Source organism: Hetaerina americana, unplaced genomic scaffold (genome assembly GCF_022747635.1).
Source record: "Hetaerina americana unplaced genomic scaffold, ioHetAmer1.1.p SCAF_1, whole genome shotgun sequence".
Taxonomy (NCBI): Eukaryota; Metazoa; Arthropoda; class Insecta; order Odonata; family Calopterygidae; genus Hetaerina; species Hetaerina americana.
This window is the reverse complement of record NW_027286069.1, coordinates 48,603,208-48,623,303: the sequence shown is the minus strand read 5'-3', so window position 1 is coordinate 48,623,303 and position 20,096 is coordinate 48,603,208. Positions and strand designations below refer to the sequence as shown.

The 20,096-nt window shown below is 35.6% G+C and overlaps 2 protein-coding genes across 3 annotated transcripts in view; both read left to right on the top strand.

Annotated features, from left to right (window-relative positions):
• Window positions 1-29: 29 nt before the first annotated feature.
• fand (Pre-mRNA-splicing factor SYF1 fand) lies at window positions 30-16,307 on the top strand. Its single transcript, XM_071589528.1, has 18 exons — window positions 30-277; window positions 355-503; window positions 1,135-1,258; window positions 1,980-2,177; window positions 4,463-4,647; window positions 5,109-5,223; window positions 5,419-5,566; window positions 6,148-6,299; window positions 6,443-6,663; window positions 7,227-7,389; window positions 8,563-8,676; window positions 8,888-9,050; window positions 10,941-11,050; window positions 11,776-11,979; window positions 12,594-12,710; window positions 13,525-13,711; window positions 14,577-14,771; window positions 16,222-16,307. The coding sequence occupies exons 1-18, from the start codon at window positions 233-235 to the stop codon at window positions 16,299-16,301; spliced, it is 2,670 nt and encodes an 889-aa protein (XP_071445629.1). The 5' UTR covers window positions 30-232; the 3' UTR covers window positions 16,302-16,307.
• A 2,290-nt stretch (window positions 16,308-18,597) lies between these two features.
• Window positions 18,598-20,096, top strand: part of kar (monocarboxylate transporter 10-like protein kar) — a 97,225-nt gene continuing 95,726 nt past the window's right edge. For both annotated transcript variants that reach the window (XM_071589507.1, XM_071589504.1), the window contains exon 1: window positions 18,598-19,081. In XM_071589507.1, the coding sequence (XP_071445608.1) occupies window positions 18,736-19,081 (346 nt within the window). In that variant the 5' untranslated portion in view covers window positions 18,598-18,735. The remainder of the gene's footprint in view (window positions 19,082-20,096) is intronic.

The following is a 20,096-nucleotide window of genomic DNA, read 5'->3' as shown; positions in this document are numbered from 1 at the left end:
GAGGATAGGGCACAATTGCATTTCATTTTTTAATTATGGCATTGAGTCTTTTATATTGATAGAACGTTAATTCATAGTTGTTGGTGGTATTTTTAGTCAAATTTCTATTTCTACTCGGCACCAATAGAGTTATCACTTATCTGTTGGTCAAACTTCACAAGATATATGACAGTCGTAATTCGTCGAAATCGACGGCCACTTGAAATCATTGTGGTAATTCATCCAGTAAACAATGCCGACAAATATTGAAGTTAAAGGTGAAATAGAGATTGTTTTTGTAAGTATCATTCATCTTAGTGTTGGTTTATTCATACCGGTCATTGAATAATTGTAATTTCCCCGGAAATTTCTCAGGATGAAGAAGATTTACCTTACGAAGAAGAAATCCTCCGGAATCCATTTTCGGTGAAACATTGGCTTCGATATATTGAACACAAAAAAGATGCCCCTAAACAAGTCATAAATATAATTTATGAACGCGCGTTAAAGGAACTGCCTGGAAGGTAATTGATTGTTAAAGAATTCCATTAATGTTTGGGTGTTCGGCGTGATTATGACTTCCTGAACAGGCGTCATCTATTTAGGCCTTCGAGTTGAGTTACTTGATTACCGGCAAGGTGCTCCTATTTATTGGTTTTTTAGTTCATGTAGACAAAGTGAACATTGGTAATCTGTTCCCGGTTGTCGTTTTTGTTATGAAGATTATACGAAACGTGCATTCCATAGTCTTTGTATCCTCTGCCTTCAATCGCTCGGGCTTATTAGCGTATGCAGTGATTTCCAGCCCATTATTCTTCATCTGCTTTCCTTTACTTCACGTAAATTCTCCTAACATATATTTTTCAATTGATATCTCATCAAGATTGGTTAAATTTTTTCCTCTTTCATGTTATTTTTTCCTTGAAGTTCTTAAAATCTTCTTTTCATAAGTTCTTCTTTTAAAATTAAAACGGCCAAAGAAAGCATTGCATTCTAGGGTACTGTTGGATGGGTCGGGTGAAATACATTGGTTAAAAGTATGGAGAATGAAAGGCAAAATGTTCGTGTCAATCATTGCATTATTTTAATTATAGCCACTAGATTTGAATCTTTATAGTTGACTTTAATGATTATTAATATTTATTTTGTTTTTAGTTACAAGCTGTGGTACAATTATCTGAAGTTGCGTAGGCGACAGATCAAAGGACGTTGTATCACCGATCCTTCGTATGAAGATGTTAACAACGCATTTGAGAGAGCCTTGGTTTTCATGCACAAGGTAATTATACTTTCAGCATATTATAATGACATTTACTGACATACTAAAGAGCTCTTTTACACTGAATTCAGATACAAATCATGAAAGAGAAATATTTTTAAAGATGACTCAGTTAAAATGAACCATATTTGAAAAACAACTATATATTGATGTATCCCAAATTCTTGTTTATTTACAACATTTTTGAAAGCCTTTGGTGGAAATGATAAAAAAAAACGTTTCTGTTACAATGGAAATTATAATCTCTCATAAGTTAAAGAATTGGTAGTGAATATGTTCCTGATTGTCACTTCTACAAGATGTGTTGAATTAATGTTGACATCTTGAGTATGAAGAAAATATTTGAAAATTGCGTCGCATCTAACATAGTTGTTTAGAATAAAATGTAGGATTAGTATACCCATTTATTTATTGAGAGGTAATATATGTCTATTCTACAAGCCATAATGTTGGTTTTTCTCTCAGACTTGATGTAATTTAAATGAAACTAATGTTAAAATTATATTTTGAACTCCCTCAAGAGTCACCATATTTTTCAAATAATGATTTCAAAAAGTAATATTCTAGAATTGGCCTTATTAATTTCATGTACAGTGATCTAAAACAGAAAATGTTAAGGTGTGCAGAATTTCAATAGAAAAACAAAATATGTCATGTGTGTACAATTTTTTAGCATTTATAGAGAAAATTTATCCTTAAATTTCTGCATTGATAATTATAGATGCCCCGAATTTGGCTGGACTATTGTCAGCTTCTTGTTGATCAGAAAAGGGTCACACGGACCCGCCAGGTGTTTGATCGCTCTCTCCGGGCTCTTCCAGTGACACAGCATCATCGAATTTGGCCCCTGTACCTGGAATTTGTTCGTTCTCATCACTCGCATGAAACTGCTGTCCGTGTGTTTCGCAGGTATCTGAAGGTAAGAGTGGTAATGCTTTGCACAAAGGTTAATGTTACATGTTTTTCATTAGTGGCCGTTTTAACACTTGAAATGGTCATAATTATTTGTACGTATTATTTCTATATCCTCTATGTATTAAGCAGTATTTTCCATGACCTATTTTAGCTTACTGAGGTGAGCTCTTAAATAAAGTAAATGAGGAAGCGAAAGCATTGCTTTCAGATACCCTGAATGCTAGCTGATCAGATGGGATGTCCCCGTAAATAGTCCTTTTGCAGAATGTAGAACAAAAGAGACTGTGGGTAATAGCTGCCATTATAGGGACTTCCCCGCAACTCTATCCTACAAAGCAATACATTTGAAACATGTTGATTTTCATGATGAAGCTCGTATTGATCTTGTGAAACGTCTAAGATTTCTGGACTCTTCATTGAATATAATAGTGAAAAATCATAATTCGTTTCCAAAACATGCTAATCAGTGTGGGCATTTGTCTAAAATGAGAAAATATATAAAAAATTCCAAGTATAAAAAATTGAAGGATTACTGAAAGATTGGTTTTGCTAGAATCAAGATGATAAGAATGTGCTAGATCTTCAAACATCCACATGAATGGCATCATCACAATAGGAAAAAAATTGCACATCACCCCAAGATTGGAAATCAAAGACTTTGCTGCATTTGATGGTTGGTTGGACAGGTATAAAAATAAGCACAACCCTGTATACAAGGCTGTGTGGTGGAATCAGAAGTGTTGACGTCGAGACTGCAACTTGGTGGAAGTTGTTAGAATTGAATAAACTTCTAAAAGGCTATACCTCAATAGATGTTCAATGCAGTTGGGACAGGGTCTTTTACTGTCTTATTAATCACAAATGCAGATGGAAGTGAGGGCATTCAGCCACTGTCGGCCTCAGATCGGTTTCAGCCACTAGTGGTTGGTAAATCAAAGAGTCCTTGGGGCTTCAATCATGTAAAAGCATTGCCAAATTGGCATGCACCAAATCCCAAAGCATGGGTGACCTCTTATTATCCTACCAATTAATTGAAGATCAGCTTTGTGCTCAGGTACCTAAAATGGGCTTTCTTAACAGGAAAATTCTGCTTTTTATTGATCGGTGTCTGGCCTATCCACCAAATGCACACCACCAATGTGCAATTACCATTTTTTCCTGCAAACTGTACGAGTGAGCCCCAACCTCTGTATATAGGTGTAATTCACTCACTGAATTAACAAAGAATGATTATACAGAAATCATTATATCCCTGTATGAACATGGTAGAAATTTAATGCATACATGTAGAACATGGTGGGAATGCATTTGCATAGAATTAACTCTGACTCGGAGAAAAACAAATTTGCACTTTTCCTCAGATTAATTTGTAATGTACCACGCGTTTCAGTTCATCGAACCATCTTCAGGTGCAAGACAAATTTCAACTATTGATAAATCATATTTATACCTGTTTGTGGAAGGGGACCCTGGGGGGGTAGAGAAAAACCTCAAACAGGAATAAATATGATGTATCACAAGTTGCATCTTGTCTTGTACCTGAAGATGGCTCGATGAACTCAAACGCACTGTACGTTATAAATAAATCTGTGGAAAAGTGCAGTTTTTTTTCTTATAATGGTGACTTTCCTGTACATCTCACCTGAATCTGTTGAATAAATACGTTTGTAATTGTAAACATTTATAAATTCTTAAAATGAGATGAATTAACTCCCTTTAATTATTTTAAGAATGGTCTGACTTTAAGAATGACTGAGAACTAGCTGGACCTCATTCTATTTTGTACATATCTGAGTTGTTATAAGATGTTATGGTCTTTTATATGCATTTTTTCTGTTGTCTAATGCAAAGTGTAAGTATGCGAGACTTCTTTGATGCCCATGCTTGTTTGCTCTCTGTGTAGGAATAACTAATGGCAAAGCTGTACATGCCATTCATCTGCTTAAGCATTTTGCCTCTGATAGTTCTGTAAATATTCCCTCAAAAATAAGGGAAAGTTCTCATCAACACTCAGTTGTTGGCCACGAAGTAATGAGCTCATGTTGGTTGGTAGATAGACATCATTGTCCTAAACAAGGGCCTTAAGTCTTTCTGTGATGCCATACCAGCTTTATCAAGGATCCTCCTAAAAGAATTATTTATTTCGCAGACTATTTGTTCAAGTGCAAGGTGAGCCTTAACCTCTCACCTGTTGAACACAAACTTGGCCTACAATTCTACATTTTTTCTTATAGTTGTCATGTTCAATGTGCTCACTCATGGAAATTCCCTATTTTTCTATTTTTATAGCTCTGCCCAGAGGATGCTGAAGATTATATAGAATACTTAATTTCCATTGGCCGGCTTGATGAAGCTGCTGTGAAACTGGCATCAATTGTTAATCGTGAAGAGTTTGTATCCAAGCATGGGAAATCTAACCATCAGCTATGGAATGAATTGTGTGAACTCATTTCCAAAAATCCTGATAAAGTCAGGTAAGCCTGTTGATTTTCAATGCTGCGGAGAAGTCTTAATGTATATATTCTATTGTTTCAGGCTTCACTTCGTGGAAGTAATTGATATCCATAATTGAAATAGAAAGAAAGACTCGTACTTTTCCACAGATTTTATTATACGGCACATGCGTACCCTTGGCGAGGTTTGAGTTTGTGCCGTATAATAAAATCTGTGGAAAAGTATGAGTCTTTCTTTCTATTTCAATAATGGAAGTCTTAATGTGTTTGAAAACCACCCCCCCCTTCATTTATCTCATGACCTGACTCTTTCAATATCTTCGAACATCCTTAATATGTACTTGCTCTCTTATTTATGTATCTATGTGTGAACTAACAAAAAAAGTTTGGGATGATGTAGTTCAGGGATATTTATTTAAGTAGTTTACGCATGAAGTAAAGTGGCGACTTCGTACTGATAAAAAGTGAAACGTTTTGTTTAGGTCCTTATGTGTAGATGCAATTATTAGAGGCGGCCTACGGCGCTATACTGACCAGTTGGGTCACCTGTGGAATTCCTTGGCTGATTATTATGTTCGCAGTGGTCTCTTTGAACGAGTAAGTGATGTCTAATTTATTGAAAATATACTTCTTTAATGCGTCAATCACATATTATTGTCGATGTAGCCTAAAGTTACTCTTTATGTAATGGAGTGTTTAATATCTCTTGATATTTCGCTCCTCTCATGCTAATTGTAGTATGTTTCAAAGCTGTCTTAAATGAATTGAAATGATGTGGTTTTTATTTCATAGGCAAGAGACATTTATGAGGAAGCTATACAGACAGTCACCACGGTGAGAGATTTCACGCAAGTTTTCGATGCCTATGCTCAGTTTGAGGAACTAAGCCTAACTCGGCGCATGGAGGAGGTGTCTGCAAAACCCATTTCCACTGAAGAAGGTAATTATTAAAAATAAAGTATGATTCATATTGAATTTTTGCTTTCCTTTCACAGCCTGTTGGCTTGTTAGATTGAAATGTAAGGTTTAAAAAGTTGGAAGACATATTTTTTTATCTGCTTCAATTGTGGTGCACCCGACTGAAACCTCAGATGCCCCCAGCTTGCAATCTCATTTATGGCATAATTATTTGAGGAGCGTGGTACCTTTGGCTATAATTATGGAATGCATCATCACATGAGTGGATAAGAGACTTTTCTTCTTTACTTTGCAATGCCAGCACATGCCTCTAATCAAAAATAAGTTAACCAACAAATGTCGTACATGTGATATAACATCGACGGTGACAATTTAAAGGTCACATGTTGCTTATGCACTTGATCAGCGAGCATCATTCTTGAAATATCACCTGTTTCAATTGCTATGTACACAAATAATGTATTCCAATGCTTTTACCTGCTCCTAATAAAGTAATTGTTCACTATAAACCAAGTCATGTGATAAATTAATTACTGCAACACTATACCTGAATTATGTATGAAACAATTTCTGTGCTAATGAATTTATTTCCATTGGTTTCAGATGAAGTAGAGTTAGAGTTGAGGTTGGCGAGGTTTGAGCACTTGATGGAAAGGAGATTGCTTCTTCTCAATTCAGTTCTTCTTCGACAAAATCCTCACAACGTACATGAGTGGCATAAACGTGTCAAGTTGTTTCACGGAAAGCCTCATGAGGTAGGTATCGGATCCATCATCTTCATCAAGTAGATGTGGAGTGGGTTACGAAAACTCTTAATGAAATTATTATATAATTAAAATGCCTAAGTTTTTCTCCAAATATTTCAATTACTTTGACGATAAATTCTTAATCATTGCAGATAATTAACACGTATACGGAAGCAGTGCAGACTGTAGATCCCAAATTGGCTATTGGTAAGCTTCATTCCCTTTGGGCAGCATTCGCACGCTTTTACGAAGACAATGGTCAAATTGAAGATGCCCGCATAGTTTTAGAGAAAGCCACTCATGTAACATATCAGAAGGTTGATGACCTAGCTTCCATCTGGTGCCAGTGGGCAGAAATGGAAATTCGTAATGAGTAAGTCTGTTTTGATGCAATTTTATAGCATATTTTGTCATATTGTATTCATTGAATGAAAGTAACTTGGGAAAATTAAAAAAATGAAGTGTTCTCTGGATTTCTTAGAGTATTTACTGCAATAGGGTTCATTTCTATACATTTCTTGTGAAATTTTCAATGAAAGAGTAGTAAATTTTTTTTCCTTTTTTTCATTGTGAAAGTCAAACTGACAGCTAATGGTCCCAAATGGAGAAGACAGTTCTATACCTAATTATGGCTAATTTTTCAATGGCATTCCAATCCCTGTAAACTCTGTAGAGATTACTTCAAATACACAATTCCACCTGTGGGGTGGCTAATGAAATTGTATGATCTGGGCACCTTTTGTCAAAACATTCCATGAGCGAATGTCATATTATCCGATCCCTGGAATCCTATACAAATAACCCTGAATGTCATGAATCATCTCATCTATTACTTAATTGACCAAATTTTTTATACTGGTAAAACTGAAAGTGCCTTTGGGGACAATGAAATTTGAAGATCACACTAGAATAATGACAATGTTTGCATTTTGACAGGAACTATGAAGAGGCTGTTCGACTGATGCAGAGAGCAACGGCTCCTCCTCCACGAAAAGTTGCTTATCATGATGAAACAGAGACAGTGCAAGCCCGATTGTATAAATCTTTGAAAGTGTGGTCCATGTATGCTGATTTAGAAGAGAGCTTTGGTACCTTCAAGGTAATTTGTAGTGGACTTACATGAGATATTTAATTATAAGATGTAATATTAAATGCATATATTAATTATCTGGTAGGATCTTTTCTGTATTATTCGTATTGAGGTTGTTAACCGACTATGTAATTATGGCTACAAATTTGTATCTTTTTTTGCAGAAAGTCTTTTAGAAAGCCTGTTAAATCCCATAACTTTAATTTGTTCTAACTGAATAATGAGAGTATAATAAGCAAGTTATTCTGATCTTCTCAAGAGTTAAAAGAATCAGCGGTCTACTCCTCTTTTCATGGCTCTAAGTATAGTAAAAAAATCTTAATCAGATGCCAAAATAGGGTGTCAAAAAGTTAACCAAAATATCAAGTTTTTGATGAAAGCAAAGGCTGTGAAAAATGTCTTCCATGCCCTGTGATAGGGCTTAGGTTGAATCTGGTAGTTGCAGGATTAGTGTATTGGAAATCTTCACAAATGGTCTTGGCAAAATTTTTTGTGGCTAGATATCCATTTTTGTTCTTTTGATGTAAACATTTAAAATGATGTTGCAAAAGAAAGAAAGAAAATGGTTATATTGTTGTGAGTGGGGTTGTTTAAATAAATACAGCAATGTGCATAATGTTTTACTTTAGTTCAGAAGACCTCTTCCAATGGTAAAGCCATTTATAGATAATGAAGCAGCTCAAGATGATGGTATACACTGTGATTGATCTCCTTTGTTCATCCTGTTTCATGGCTATTTCACACGGATTCCAGTCAGCTTCTTTAGATCAGAAGTTCTGTTGATGCATTTTTCTCTTATTATCAGCTTCTCCTTCAGTTGGGATTACTCCAAATGGTTGCTTTTCTTATTAGTGAAAGCCATCTTCCATGAATTAATGCATATAGTTATCTTCTCTGTTGATGTTATTAATTTTTTTGATATTTCTTTCGCCGTCCTGATCGGCTCATGTAAAGTACATTTCAAATTAATTATTGGAATACAACTGAAATGAACACCTCAGCTTAAAAGTAAATATTCAGTTATTCTTTAGGCTCTTGTGGACCACTGAAACTTATGAGTTGTACACATTTATAGTTTGTAATAATTTTCATGGGCCCATTGATAACATGCCGCTAATCGATAGCTACTAATAATAAATAATATTCTATTATTCTGAAATTTTGTTCCCTTTTATTTTACAGTCATGTAAAGCTGTTTATGATCGTATAATTGATTTGAAGATAGCAACTCCTCAGATTATTATCAATTATGGATTATTTCTTGAAGAGCATAAGTACTACGAAGAAGCTTTTCGAGTAAGTAATTTTTCCATTTCCTTAATTCTGATGTACCTTTTATAACCTTTTATAAGCAGTGATAATATTTTTCCTTAACCTTAATTTAAATAAACATCAATAATTGTGCATAAATAAAGATGTAAATTTGAGATTTCAGTCTCTATTGTTTATTGAAAGTGGCCAGCAGAATGTTTTCCATTGTCTAATTTTCCATTTATTTTTCATGAAGGCTTATGAGAAAGGCATTGCACTCTTCAGATGGCCAAATGTATATGACATCTGGAATACTTACCTTACGAAATTCTTAAATCGCTATGGAGGTGCCAAACTTGAGAGGGCCCGTGATTTATTTGAACAGTGTTTGGAACATTGTCCTGCCAAATTTGCCAAAGGTAAATGAAAATAATGTTACCAAAAATATCCATTAAGTCAGTATAGTAGAGAGTATGGTATTGATTTTATGTTTATGAATTATATGAAATTTATTATATTCTTAGGAATTCTATAAGAGTTATGAGCTGCAATAGAACTGTGAAAAAATTGTTCAGTATGTTGGCATGAAAGAGTAAACTAAAAGAAGTAACTATTTGATGTCTACAATGCATATGTTCTGCAAAAGCAGGAAAAAACAGTTTCTACTAAAAACCTTGAATCAGCTTGTATAAGAAAAAACATAAACTTATTTATGTTGCATATGTTGTATACATACTAGACGCAAGTAAAAGAAATCAGTGAGGACAGAGCAGAAAATGTACTCGTGTCTTAAAAGAGGATATAACTATTGCAATTGTTAATAGTGATCAATTGGAGATGTGGACCATTGTAATGGTTAAAAAGATGGTAATACGGTAATACATTCCTGTATCGATCTTTTTTTAACTTGTCTTTAAACTGTAGTTCTGTAACAACTAATTCTTAGGTCCTCTTCAAAATTGTCCTCATCATTTCTGTCATTTCGCAAGGAAAGCAAGAAGAAGGGGGAAAGTGTGGTTATGATAGTTAACCCTCTCAGTGCTGCATCCTGCCAGTGGTTCTAGCTAAAAGTGCAGACGGTAATTTAATCAAATGTGTCATCTGAGGGAAAAAATATTTTGAAATTATTTTTAAAGATATCCATTTGCAGTTTTTTTTTATTGTTTGACTAAATTAGATAGGATTTGTTAATGAATTTTGCATTGCCTTACAAAATATTGTTTTAGTCTACTAATCTTGGACAAAAGCTTAGGTTCAGGCTGATATATTGGCCCGCCGTGCTTTTTGCCCGAGATGCAAAAGGCCCGACACATTTAAAGGGTTAAGCAAAATTCTCAATTTTAAGAATGGGTCACTAATTGAAAAGTTACAGTAAAAAAATAGATTAAATGTTGAATATTATAACACTGTTGTGGGTATAACCAACAAACTTCCTCCCTATCCCCTTGCTTACATCAGGCAAGGCCAAGTCTTAAGTTTCAAAACTCAGGTCTACTGAGAGGAAGATAGAGATTTTTGTGAGTGCATGGTGGAATACTCTTGGCCAAATCCTGGACTACAGTGGAAAAAACAGATTTATAGTATCACATAATTCAATGGGGTCCATTAGGGCGTGCTTCTTGTAAATAACGATTTATTTGTTTTCTTACCTGTTAAAATATGGAGGGGAGGTGAGTTTAGGATTGCCTTTGGGAGTCATCTTTTTAGTGATGTTAATTACGTTACTTAAGAAAAAGGTTCAACGTGATAATTATTTCAAAATAAATTTTTCCCCAGTTAAGATAATGCACCGATGTGCATATTCAGGATGCTAATCCAGCCCAAATGGATGAAGGTTAAGTGAATGGTTGTCAGAAGGGTATTAGCCAATTAAAGAAACCTGAAGAAAAACTTTGCCAATAGGTGCCCTATATACACTGGTAAAAATTTCCAAAAGTTTCTTTTTTACCATGTGACTACAATTTTAATATATTGTTGGCTCTGAATTTGTGATTAAAACTGTTAAAAATGTTTCAGGCAATATTATGGTGATGTAAATTTTCAATATATAGTTGTATTTTTAGCATCCAGTTGGCTGGAGAAACATTTTTTTACTTGAAGAACACAGAGAGCATGTTTAACTCATTTGTGGCCATCTTTAAATTTATAAGTTGTGCAACAATATCCAAAGACTAATTGGAGTAGATTAGGAATAAAAATTTATCTGCATGTTCATTAGACTGTTCACTGTCAACATTCTCAACCTTTGATGAAAATGCACTCTCACTTTGAATTTTGGGCAGTTTATAAATGCATTTTTTTTCCTACAGCTCTCTACTTGCTGTATGCGAAGCTTGAGGAGGAACATGGCCTTGCTAGGCATGCTATGGCAGTATATGAGCGAGCAACTAAGGCTGTCCTTCCTGAAGAACAATTTGAGGTGAGCTGTCAAGGAATATTTCCAGAAGTTCTGACTCTCCTTTGATGTTGATACATTATAAAATTTCATCATTTAACTGTCCCAAATCGTCGAAATGCCTATCTTGGAAATCAAGCCATCTATAAGTTTTATGCTTTCTTTTGCAAATGGGTGAACACTCTGTGATTTCATTTTTCAACTCTTCATCAGTTTTGCAGACCTTAATGTGATAAACATAATTAAATCAAGATGTTAATTTTTGTAGCGATTCTAAGCTCATTAGTTCATTCATGTGTTGGAATTTTAACATAACACATTTATTTTATCAGAATAAACTTGACATTTATTTCACCTCATTAACAGTTAATATTTTACATGAAATGAGATCCTCAGGAAAATAATTTCAGGTTGGTATAAATGGGATGCAAACAGGTGAAAGAATCAGACTTCAGCTTCACCAAGGCACTATCAACTTATTCAGAGAAATGTAACTATTCTTCAGAATCCAAAATTATGCACTTATTATTGGAGAAATGGGCCTTTTTGAAATATTTTTTTTTTGGGGAGTAAAAATATTTTTGTTAAATTAATATGAGGATTAGGTTGAATGTTAATTCTGATTTAACTGAAATGAGTTTTATCGGCCATTCAATTTATTTAACTATATATTATGTGAGTTAACTTGTTTAGTAAATTTCCCATAAGTCTGCATCTTTGTAACATGGTTTTCTCTTTCATTTTGACAGCTGTTCAACATATACATTAAAAAAGCAGCAGAAATTTATGGTGTGGCTAGAACTCGTCAAATATATGAGCAGGCAATTGAAATCCTGGTGGAAGAGCATGCGAGAGAAATGTGTGTGCGGTTTGCCCAAATGGAAACCAAACTGGGAGAAGTGGACCGGGCACGTGCCATCTATGCCCACTGCTCACAGATATGTGACCCAAGGGTAATGATATACATATATCCTATTCATTGTCGCTAGTTTTTCAAACTGTGAATTTTGTTCTGCAATGAAATCTTAATTTTTTTATTAAAAGAGAATGAAAATGGGATTAATGCACGTTTGCATTACGTTTATTTGTAATAAAAGCAGTGATGAGAGTGACTATGTGCAAGTGCATAAATAAAAATTTTGAATTATGATTATGGATGGGGATCGAGATGGTGCGGGAGCTAACGTACTGGCTTCCCACCCAGAAGGCCCGGGTTCATATCCCGGCGGTGTTGAATATTTTTCAGTGGTATCTCGGTCCCTACTTGAGGTGCTTTGTGGAGGGCACTTTGAGTGCGTACGCTGTCTGTCGGATGGGATGTTAAGCTACGGACTCCTTGGCGCCTTTCGTAAAGAGTAGGCTAATGCCGATGTCGGGTTTCTCTCCACCCTTCATCCTTTCCTGTCCATCCCCTATGGCGCAAATGACCTCGGCTGTCGGTCGCCTCTCCTCAATGCTACGACTACTACTACTACAATTACGGATTTTGTTATAATGATAGATTTTTGTCCTCTTATTTTGTACTGTGTTACAATTGGCTCAATGAATTGTGGTTTAAATATTCAAGGTTGCTCCTGAATTTTGGCAAACATGGAAAGAATTTGAAGTTCGCCACGGCAATGAGGACACCATGAGGGAAATGCTTAGAATCAAGCGAAGTGTCCAAGCAACATACAACACTCAGGTGAGACTTACTTTAAGGGATAACTGATCGTAACATTTTTCCACTTGATAAAATTTGTATAATAACATTAATCAAGTGGAAAAGTGCTACGGTCAGTTATTCATTATGTTCGACTTCCACCACATCACGCCTGAAGCTATTCAGTTTTTACTATAAGGGATTCTTCTCATATTTTTTTGTGTTACTGTGGGGATGTATATTTTCCTGCTGGCCAAAGAATATTTGCGAAATGACCGATGAAATCAATCACAGTGGCCCCTGAAGTGGTGATCATTGATGAAATTACAGTGATATGGCCTTGTAAGTGGCTATGAAGTTTGAATGATGCTGAATATTATGATATTATTGTTTTATGGGCTGTTTTAGTGTAAATCTCAAAAAAAAGATGTTTAGGTCCTCATTAATCATTGTGATAAATGTTGGTCTTGCTCTCATTCTCATGTATTGAGCATGCCTATCTGGCAGGTGACATTTTAGCACACAAGCATGAAAGTCACTGATTCATTTCATCCCACGGGCTTATAAGTTTCACTTATTTACAATGATTTTCTATAATTGATTTAATGTTGAAACATACCAAAGCATTGGAACACATTAAACAATTTCTAATGAACATCAGAATGCCTTCTTGAACGTATTAGTCTGTATTAATGTGTGAGAAACATTGATGTTTTGAATCCTTTTGTTCATGTATGCATAATTTCCAGCGTGAGACAGTTGTTATGGTTCTGTTGAAGTAGGTTAATGAAAAATCATTTAGATGATGGCTACTTGGTCTAAGAATCCTAATGAGAAGGCTGTTGTTCACCTCTAGGTAAATATGATGTCTGCCCAGATGTTGTCAGCAGCCGGGCAAGTGTCAGGCACAGTGGCAGATTTGGCCCCTGGTGCTAAAGATGGAATGAGAATGTTAGAAGCTCAAGCGATGGCGGCGGCAACTATTAATGCTGGGGGTGGTGGACCTGGCGCTCATGGCCATGAAATGGACACCTCATCCCGAGGTATGATTGAAGTGTCAATGCCAAAAGCCCCTAGACAATGTGAAATTCTAATGCTAATATAGTATATTAATTCCTCAGTTGTGCCCCATGTTCATGTTTAAAATAACTTGCACGGTAAGATATTGACTCTCTACTTTGGAGGGTAGGTTTCCTCCTTGTTTATTTCAAATAATTTCATTTTGTTAGTCGATATGAAAGGTTTACCATAGAGCATTTTTTATTTACGGTAGTGTAGTCTAATTTTTATTAAATTACTTCTGTTGGTGTGGTTATGATGTGTGAATAGTGCATGTTATGTAATGCATATTTTTTAAACATGTGTGGCCAATTTCATATTACTGAGGACTGAACCATTTAGGTGTGCTATCATACTTGATGATTTTGTCTCTAATTTTACTAATCTGTGAGTGATAAGGTGGGAAGTGCAAATTAGACAAACTTCTTGGTATGTTTGAATCATTTTATTGCATAATTCTTACATATGTATGGCTCATGATTATTAATGGACAGAAGAAGTTTTGTGGGCCGGCCAAAAAAATGCACATTTCCGCCACATTTTGGCTGATTCTTCACAATTTGAACGTAGATGCTAATTATTTCATGACACTCGTATCTGGAGTTGTTAGCAGTTTACATTTTTCATTTCATTCTACTTATTAGCTGTTATAGAACCTCCTTGTTGTTTCAGCTGTATTATTATTCTTTGATATGCATATTATTTCTTTTTCCAATAATGCCAATACATATAGTCATTTGTACTTGCAACTTAAGTGGTTGTTTTCAATTTTCTGGAACTTTACATTAGTCCCAATACATATGTTAATATCTGGCTTCATCATAGTTAATCAGTTCTATTACTTTGCAGCAAAACCTAAAGCAGCTGCAGCTGGAGGAAGTAGCATTATGTTTGTTCGTGGGGAAACTCATGAGCAAGGCAGAGATGGGAAAGAGACCAACCGAGTGGTTAATCCTGACGAGATAAACATTGATGAGGATGATGAGGAAGAGTCAGATGATGAGAGTGCTCAGGATGAAGAAGGAGAAGAATCTGGTGATGAAAGTAAGGAAATAAGTCTCCTTTCCAGCATACACGACTTTCTTCTCTATCTTGCTACTCCCTTTCCTCTTGAATGCTGTTACACATACTATGGTCACTCTCTTCGTTTTTAGGAATTGACTTTCATTCCATGTTTCATATTTCACACAGTAAAAAATCCTTGTTTTCTTCATTGACTCCTTAAAATGTCAATTTAATAAAATAATCTGCAAAGTTGAGAGGCCTCCTGTTGGCCAATGCCTTTTCCAAATCCTGTATGTGCTTTTTTCAACTTCAAACTGAAAAATTGTATTTATTTCAAAACATTTATAGTATATTGCCATGATCATTATTTTTTTCGGCAAAGAAACAAGCATTCCCTTGAGATTATTGTGGTCTCAACCTGCTCACAAGAAAAAGTGGCTGCTTCTTGATTCCCATTGTGGATGGAGCATAAGGGCAAAAATGATCGTTTTGGAATCCTTTGCTCTGAAAAGTTACTTTAAATTTGAAATTGAAGGTTTTGCGCATGATTCAGAGTTCAACTTGAGTAATTGTTTATTCTTATTTAATACAACATATTGATTCCTTTGGATTTGAGAAATTTTACTGTGAATTGTGCCACTATCTTACGAATGAGTTTTTTTGAAAAGAAATATCTTTTTATGGCATTGAGATAGACTCGTATCTCCATCCAGGTCTGGATGCAGCAATTCTCCTCCCATAATGAAGCTAAAATATCGTTTTGCTCCAGTGTTTAACCAAATACTTATTCTGCAAGTTTTTCTTTGTTTCAACTCAAAAGAATTCTCTTGCTACTCTAGTGTTTTGATTAAAATTTCCAAAAATACATTACTGATGTATTATTTTAATTAAAACCCATAAACACCGTAATCAACCTGAAGGCCAGTTTGGTAGGTGATGATAGAGTTCACCCAGTACTAAGCCCAACGGTGTGTGATATTCACACATCAGGGTAGGGGGCCTGTTCCTTTCCTTATGCCGGTTATGGTTTCCCAGGAAAATTTGCCTCTTGAAAAATCACAGCTTGAGTGGAGCTGCAAGTACCCAGAGAGGCTTCCCCGAGAATCGAACTTGGCCCCCTGGGTCAGTAGTCCAGTGCTCTACCCTTGGACTACCATGACTCTGATATAAACCACAAAATGAATTTCCCATGTTTTAATTTTCTTATTTGCCAGACTGGAATCTGAATTCACTTTATACGTGAATAATTCTCCTTGCAGAAATTTTGATTTTTAAGCCTGACTAAATAAGTAAAATAATTTAGCTATCATACCTGATACAGAGGGTGAAGGTCTGTATTCCCTTTGCAACTCACTCTATATTTGTTTCTGATGGTAATACTTTTCTCATGTCTTAGGACAACCTTTGTATTGGTAGATAACTTGTTAAATTTTATTGGAGATTATGTACAATATATATCTTAATACATTTGTAATTTTCATTGTTTCAGGAGATCTTCCAGTTCAGCAAAAGGCTGTTCCATCTGAAGTATTCGGAGGACTTTTACCGAGCACTGTGAAAGATAATTAGAAATTAATGGATTACAATTGTACATTTAAAGTATATAATTTGTATAAATAAAGATATTTTCTTATTAATTTTTGCTGAAACTTCAATTTCACCATTTTAACACCCACAAGAATAAAGTTATAAACTCCACTTACATTGCTTATATCTCCTCTGAATAACCTTTCCTCTTCGTATTGAAACACCAATTAACAAATATGGAAAAGTACTCTAGTATTTTTGTTTTCATGAGAATATTGAAGCTGTTGAGTTTATCTTTTCTCTTTTAAAGTGATAGTATATATATGTTTAATAGGTTGGTGGAAATAGGTAGAGCGTATAGAAGGTAGGTGAAAAAAAAGAAAAAAGGTCACATCATTCTCTACTAAAATAAAATTTCAATTGATCTGTTGTTCACTATAGTCATAATTCATGTACTAAGGATTTGTTTGTAGTTTTAGGTTATGCTCAGAGCCCTCCATGGAAAAAACATTATCAACTGTTGTTGACCCAGATATGTAAAATAAAATATTTTAAATTATAGGATAAAATCATTCTATTACTTGAAATAATCTTACAATGGCTAATGAATTGGGCTCTTCATTCCTTCCTTGAGCTTTCATGGTCAAAATGTAGACTTCATAATAATATTTTCCCTTCAACATTTTAAATCACAGTTAACATGAATGGAGTAGGCTTACAACCAAAGGAATTAGTCCTCATGTGAAATTAATAAGTCATTATATTACTTAACAGCAATATAGATTACTTTTTGTAAGTTTAACCCTTCATAATTTCTACTTAAATACAGCCCTGACACAGTCTGTCCCTTTTGCCATAGAATCACACTTTCACCAACTATAAATTCTTTATGCTGCAAAAACTTCATTCTACAAATAGTAGAACCAATTTATTGGCTTGTAATAGACTCCAACAGTCTTTCAATCAAGGCTCATTTGTGCTGCAATCTAGAATTTTATATTTATCGGGAATTGACTAAATATTATGCCATCAATTATTTTGTGGCAACGACATTAAGCTTTTGTCTCTTAAGTAATTATGAACATGGATATCTGTTGCAATACAAAGTTTCTTCTATATCAATTTCAGTAATTTATTGCTATTGAAATTATTTATTTATCATTCAGGCACTGCATTTCCCCTCAAAAGCATAAAGTGTAATAGTTTTCACCATTTTATTTCTTCAGCGTATTTGTACCATTTCGTAGTTGCTCCAGCAAGTTGGCCCATAAGACTTTAGCGCTCAGTGACGGCAGAAACTGGAAACTGCCGGGTTGATTGTATTGTCGGATTTTCCAGCCAGTATTTAGAGCTGTATGAAGGAAAGGACGAAATGAAATGCGCAGTACAATTAAAATATGAAAGGCATTTGTGGTTGTAAATATAAATTATGTGAATTTATATGTGATTTAATGATATTACTCCTGTAGCAATGAGTGTCGCTTCTCATCTTCTGCTGGTAAGATCCAATTCTTCTTAATTTGATAAAATGACAATGAGTATTTTTAATTAGTTCCTTAAAGCCGACTACAATGTAATGATTTCATAGCTGCATTAACAAAATGGATGAATTGTTTACAGTTCTAGAGTATTGATTGTAATTTTATACTTGAATGTGCATTTTATGATTCTGAATGTTTATCAGCGATGATTCATGATCCGGAGGTGGCAACCGATTCATTACTCGTAATTGTAAAAATTAGAAATGAGGTGCATTGAAAAATATAATTGTGACTATATTCGCATGCAAATAATCCTTAAAACAATATTTTATTGGTTGAATCGCCTTCAAATCTAAACCCTTCACAAAGAAGCTGGTGTTCTACATTTGCTGTAGTTTATTTGAGATGTAGAATTCTACCATGGGTCAACCTAGATGATTAATTATGATGGATCACAGTAGGCAGGAAAAATATTTCTAATTCATTTTCTCTTGTGCCTCGACATTCTTTTTTGCCTGGATAAAATAGGTAAGTTTGCTGTCAAAGATTAGTCAATTGAAAAATCAAGGCTGCTCTGTGTAATTGGAGCTTAGTAAATCTACAAATGAAAATATTAGTCTCATATTCTACAAACTTAAGGTTTTAAGTAGGTTCGAAAATCATATTTTCCGGGGCTTAATGTCCATGATGGTAAAGAGGCGGCGTTCCTCTTTCCCTACAATTCTTCATTCACTCCCCTCTCTCCCCTCCTTCCACGTTCAGACTGCTTCTTTTATACCCCCCACTTCCCTATACCATATTCACTCCGCTCCTCGCGACGTCTCCTACGCTCGAGAACCTTAGAGTAGAGTGGTGGAGAGATACGGAGAATAGACCCGGTGCTAAGAGGGAGAGCGGACGCTCGCATATAACGTATTTTCGCGGTGAAACCTTCCCCAGTACGGCTGAGGAGAGTTTACGGCTTTCACGCAGGTGCATTGCCAGCGTATTTCCTAATGGCAGGTGGAGCGGATACCCCAGGGCAAGAGTCTCGGGAAGACGTGGAGCCAAAAGATGCATCGTCCACCCTCATATCAAGGGATGCTGCGAAGGAGGATAAGGAGTCCTTGGCCACCAAGACGGAGGTAAATGTGCTGGCAAAAGGGTCCAACCCGGCGTCGCGACCGCCTCCTGTTCACCGTCCTCCCATGGACGGGGGCGCCAGAGCGTGGCTGGTCCTCACCGCCAGCTTCCTCACCAACGGCATTGTTTTCGGTGTAATGAATTCATACAGCATTATCTATGCAGTTCTTCAGGAGAGACTGGAAGCGGACGGCGTGTCAGAGGCGTCGTCCAAAGCATGTAAGTTTGAATGGATGTTGTTGATGTCGCCGTTCGAACATTGGAGGTTTATCATTTATTTCTCTCACGTTGTGGATTGAAATTTTGATGCATCCGTGTTCCAGTCGAGATTAATGATGCCATTAAAATCATTAAATCTCCTCGAAGCCTCATACCCCCATCCAATGAGATCCCTGCATTTTATAAATATTTAATACGTTATATACCATTTATACGTAATACCATATATTTAGAACTGTTTTCCTTAACACCTGCCACTCGCCACGGGTGGCGGGCTATTGCATTTGCAGACAGAAAAATAGGTGCAAATGATTTGGGAACACGGGCAATTAAAATATTTAGCATGCTGCCCCGCACTGGACTTTTGAAAAGAAAACACCCCCTCATTCTGCTTCAAAATTTTCTTTCTTCCCGTTTTCAAATCCCTGCATGGAATTTGTCTGCCGCGCGCTTGAAATTGTAAAAATAGCACACCCTAATGACCAATCACGAGGTTCCATGACATTAATAATTATTGACTTGCATAATGGAACAGGAAAACCTTCGTTTTTCTCCGCTTCGAATGTATTTTCGGAATTTTTAATTTATGATTTGGTCAACAAAGGCGCCCAAGCATAGCACGTGCCTGTGCACAAGAAATCTAGGGCTCAAACTGTCATGACATATCATTTTAAAACTGCCAGCCTGCCCTGTAGTGTTTCCGTATGTTGATGAAGTAAATTATCTGCGCTCAGCAGACCATGAATCCCTCGCTTTGAGTACATATTGAAAAGAAAATCTCCCACCAAAGAAATAATTTCACGTTTCAATAATTACAAATACTATGATCGCAACGTAATACTTATTCAATGAGTGAACCTTTGAAACAAAATTGGAATATAGAAGCAGTGTAATGCATGTGTTTGAGTTTTATTCGAACAAGAGAGGCTGATCAGGTGCCGTTCGCTTACCTTTCCAACGGCAAGTAAAGGAAGGGCTGTCCTCCTGTTCCGCAAATTTTCGTGCTGTTTTTGTC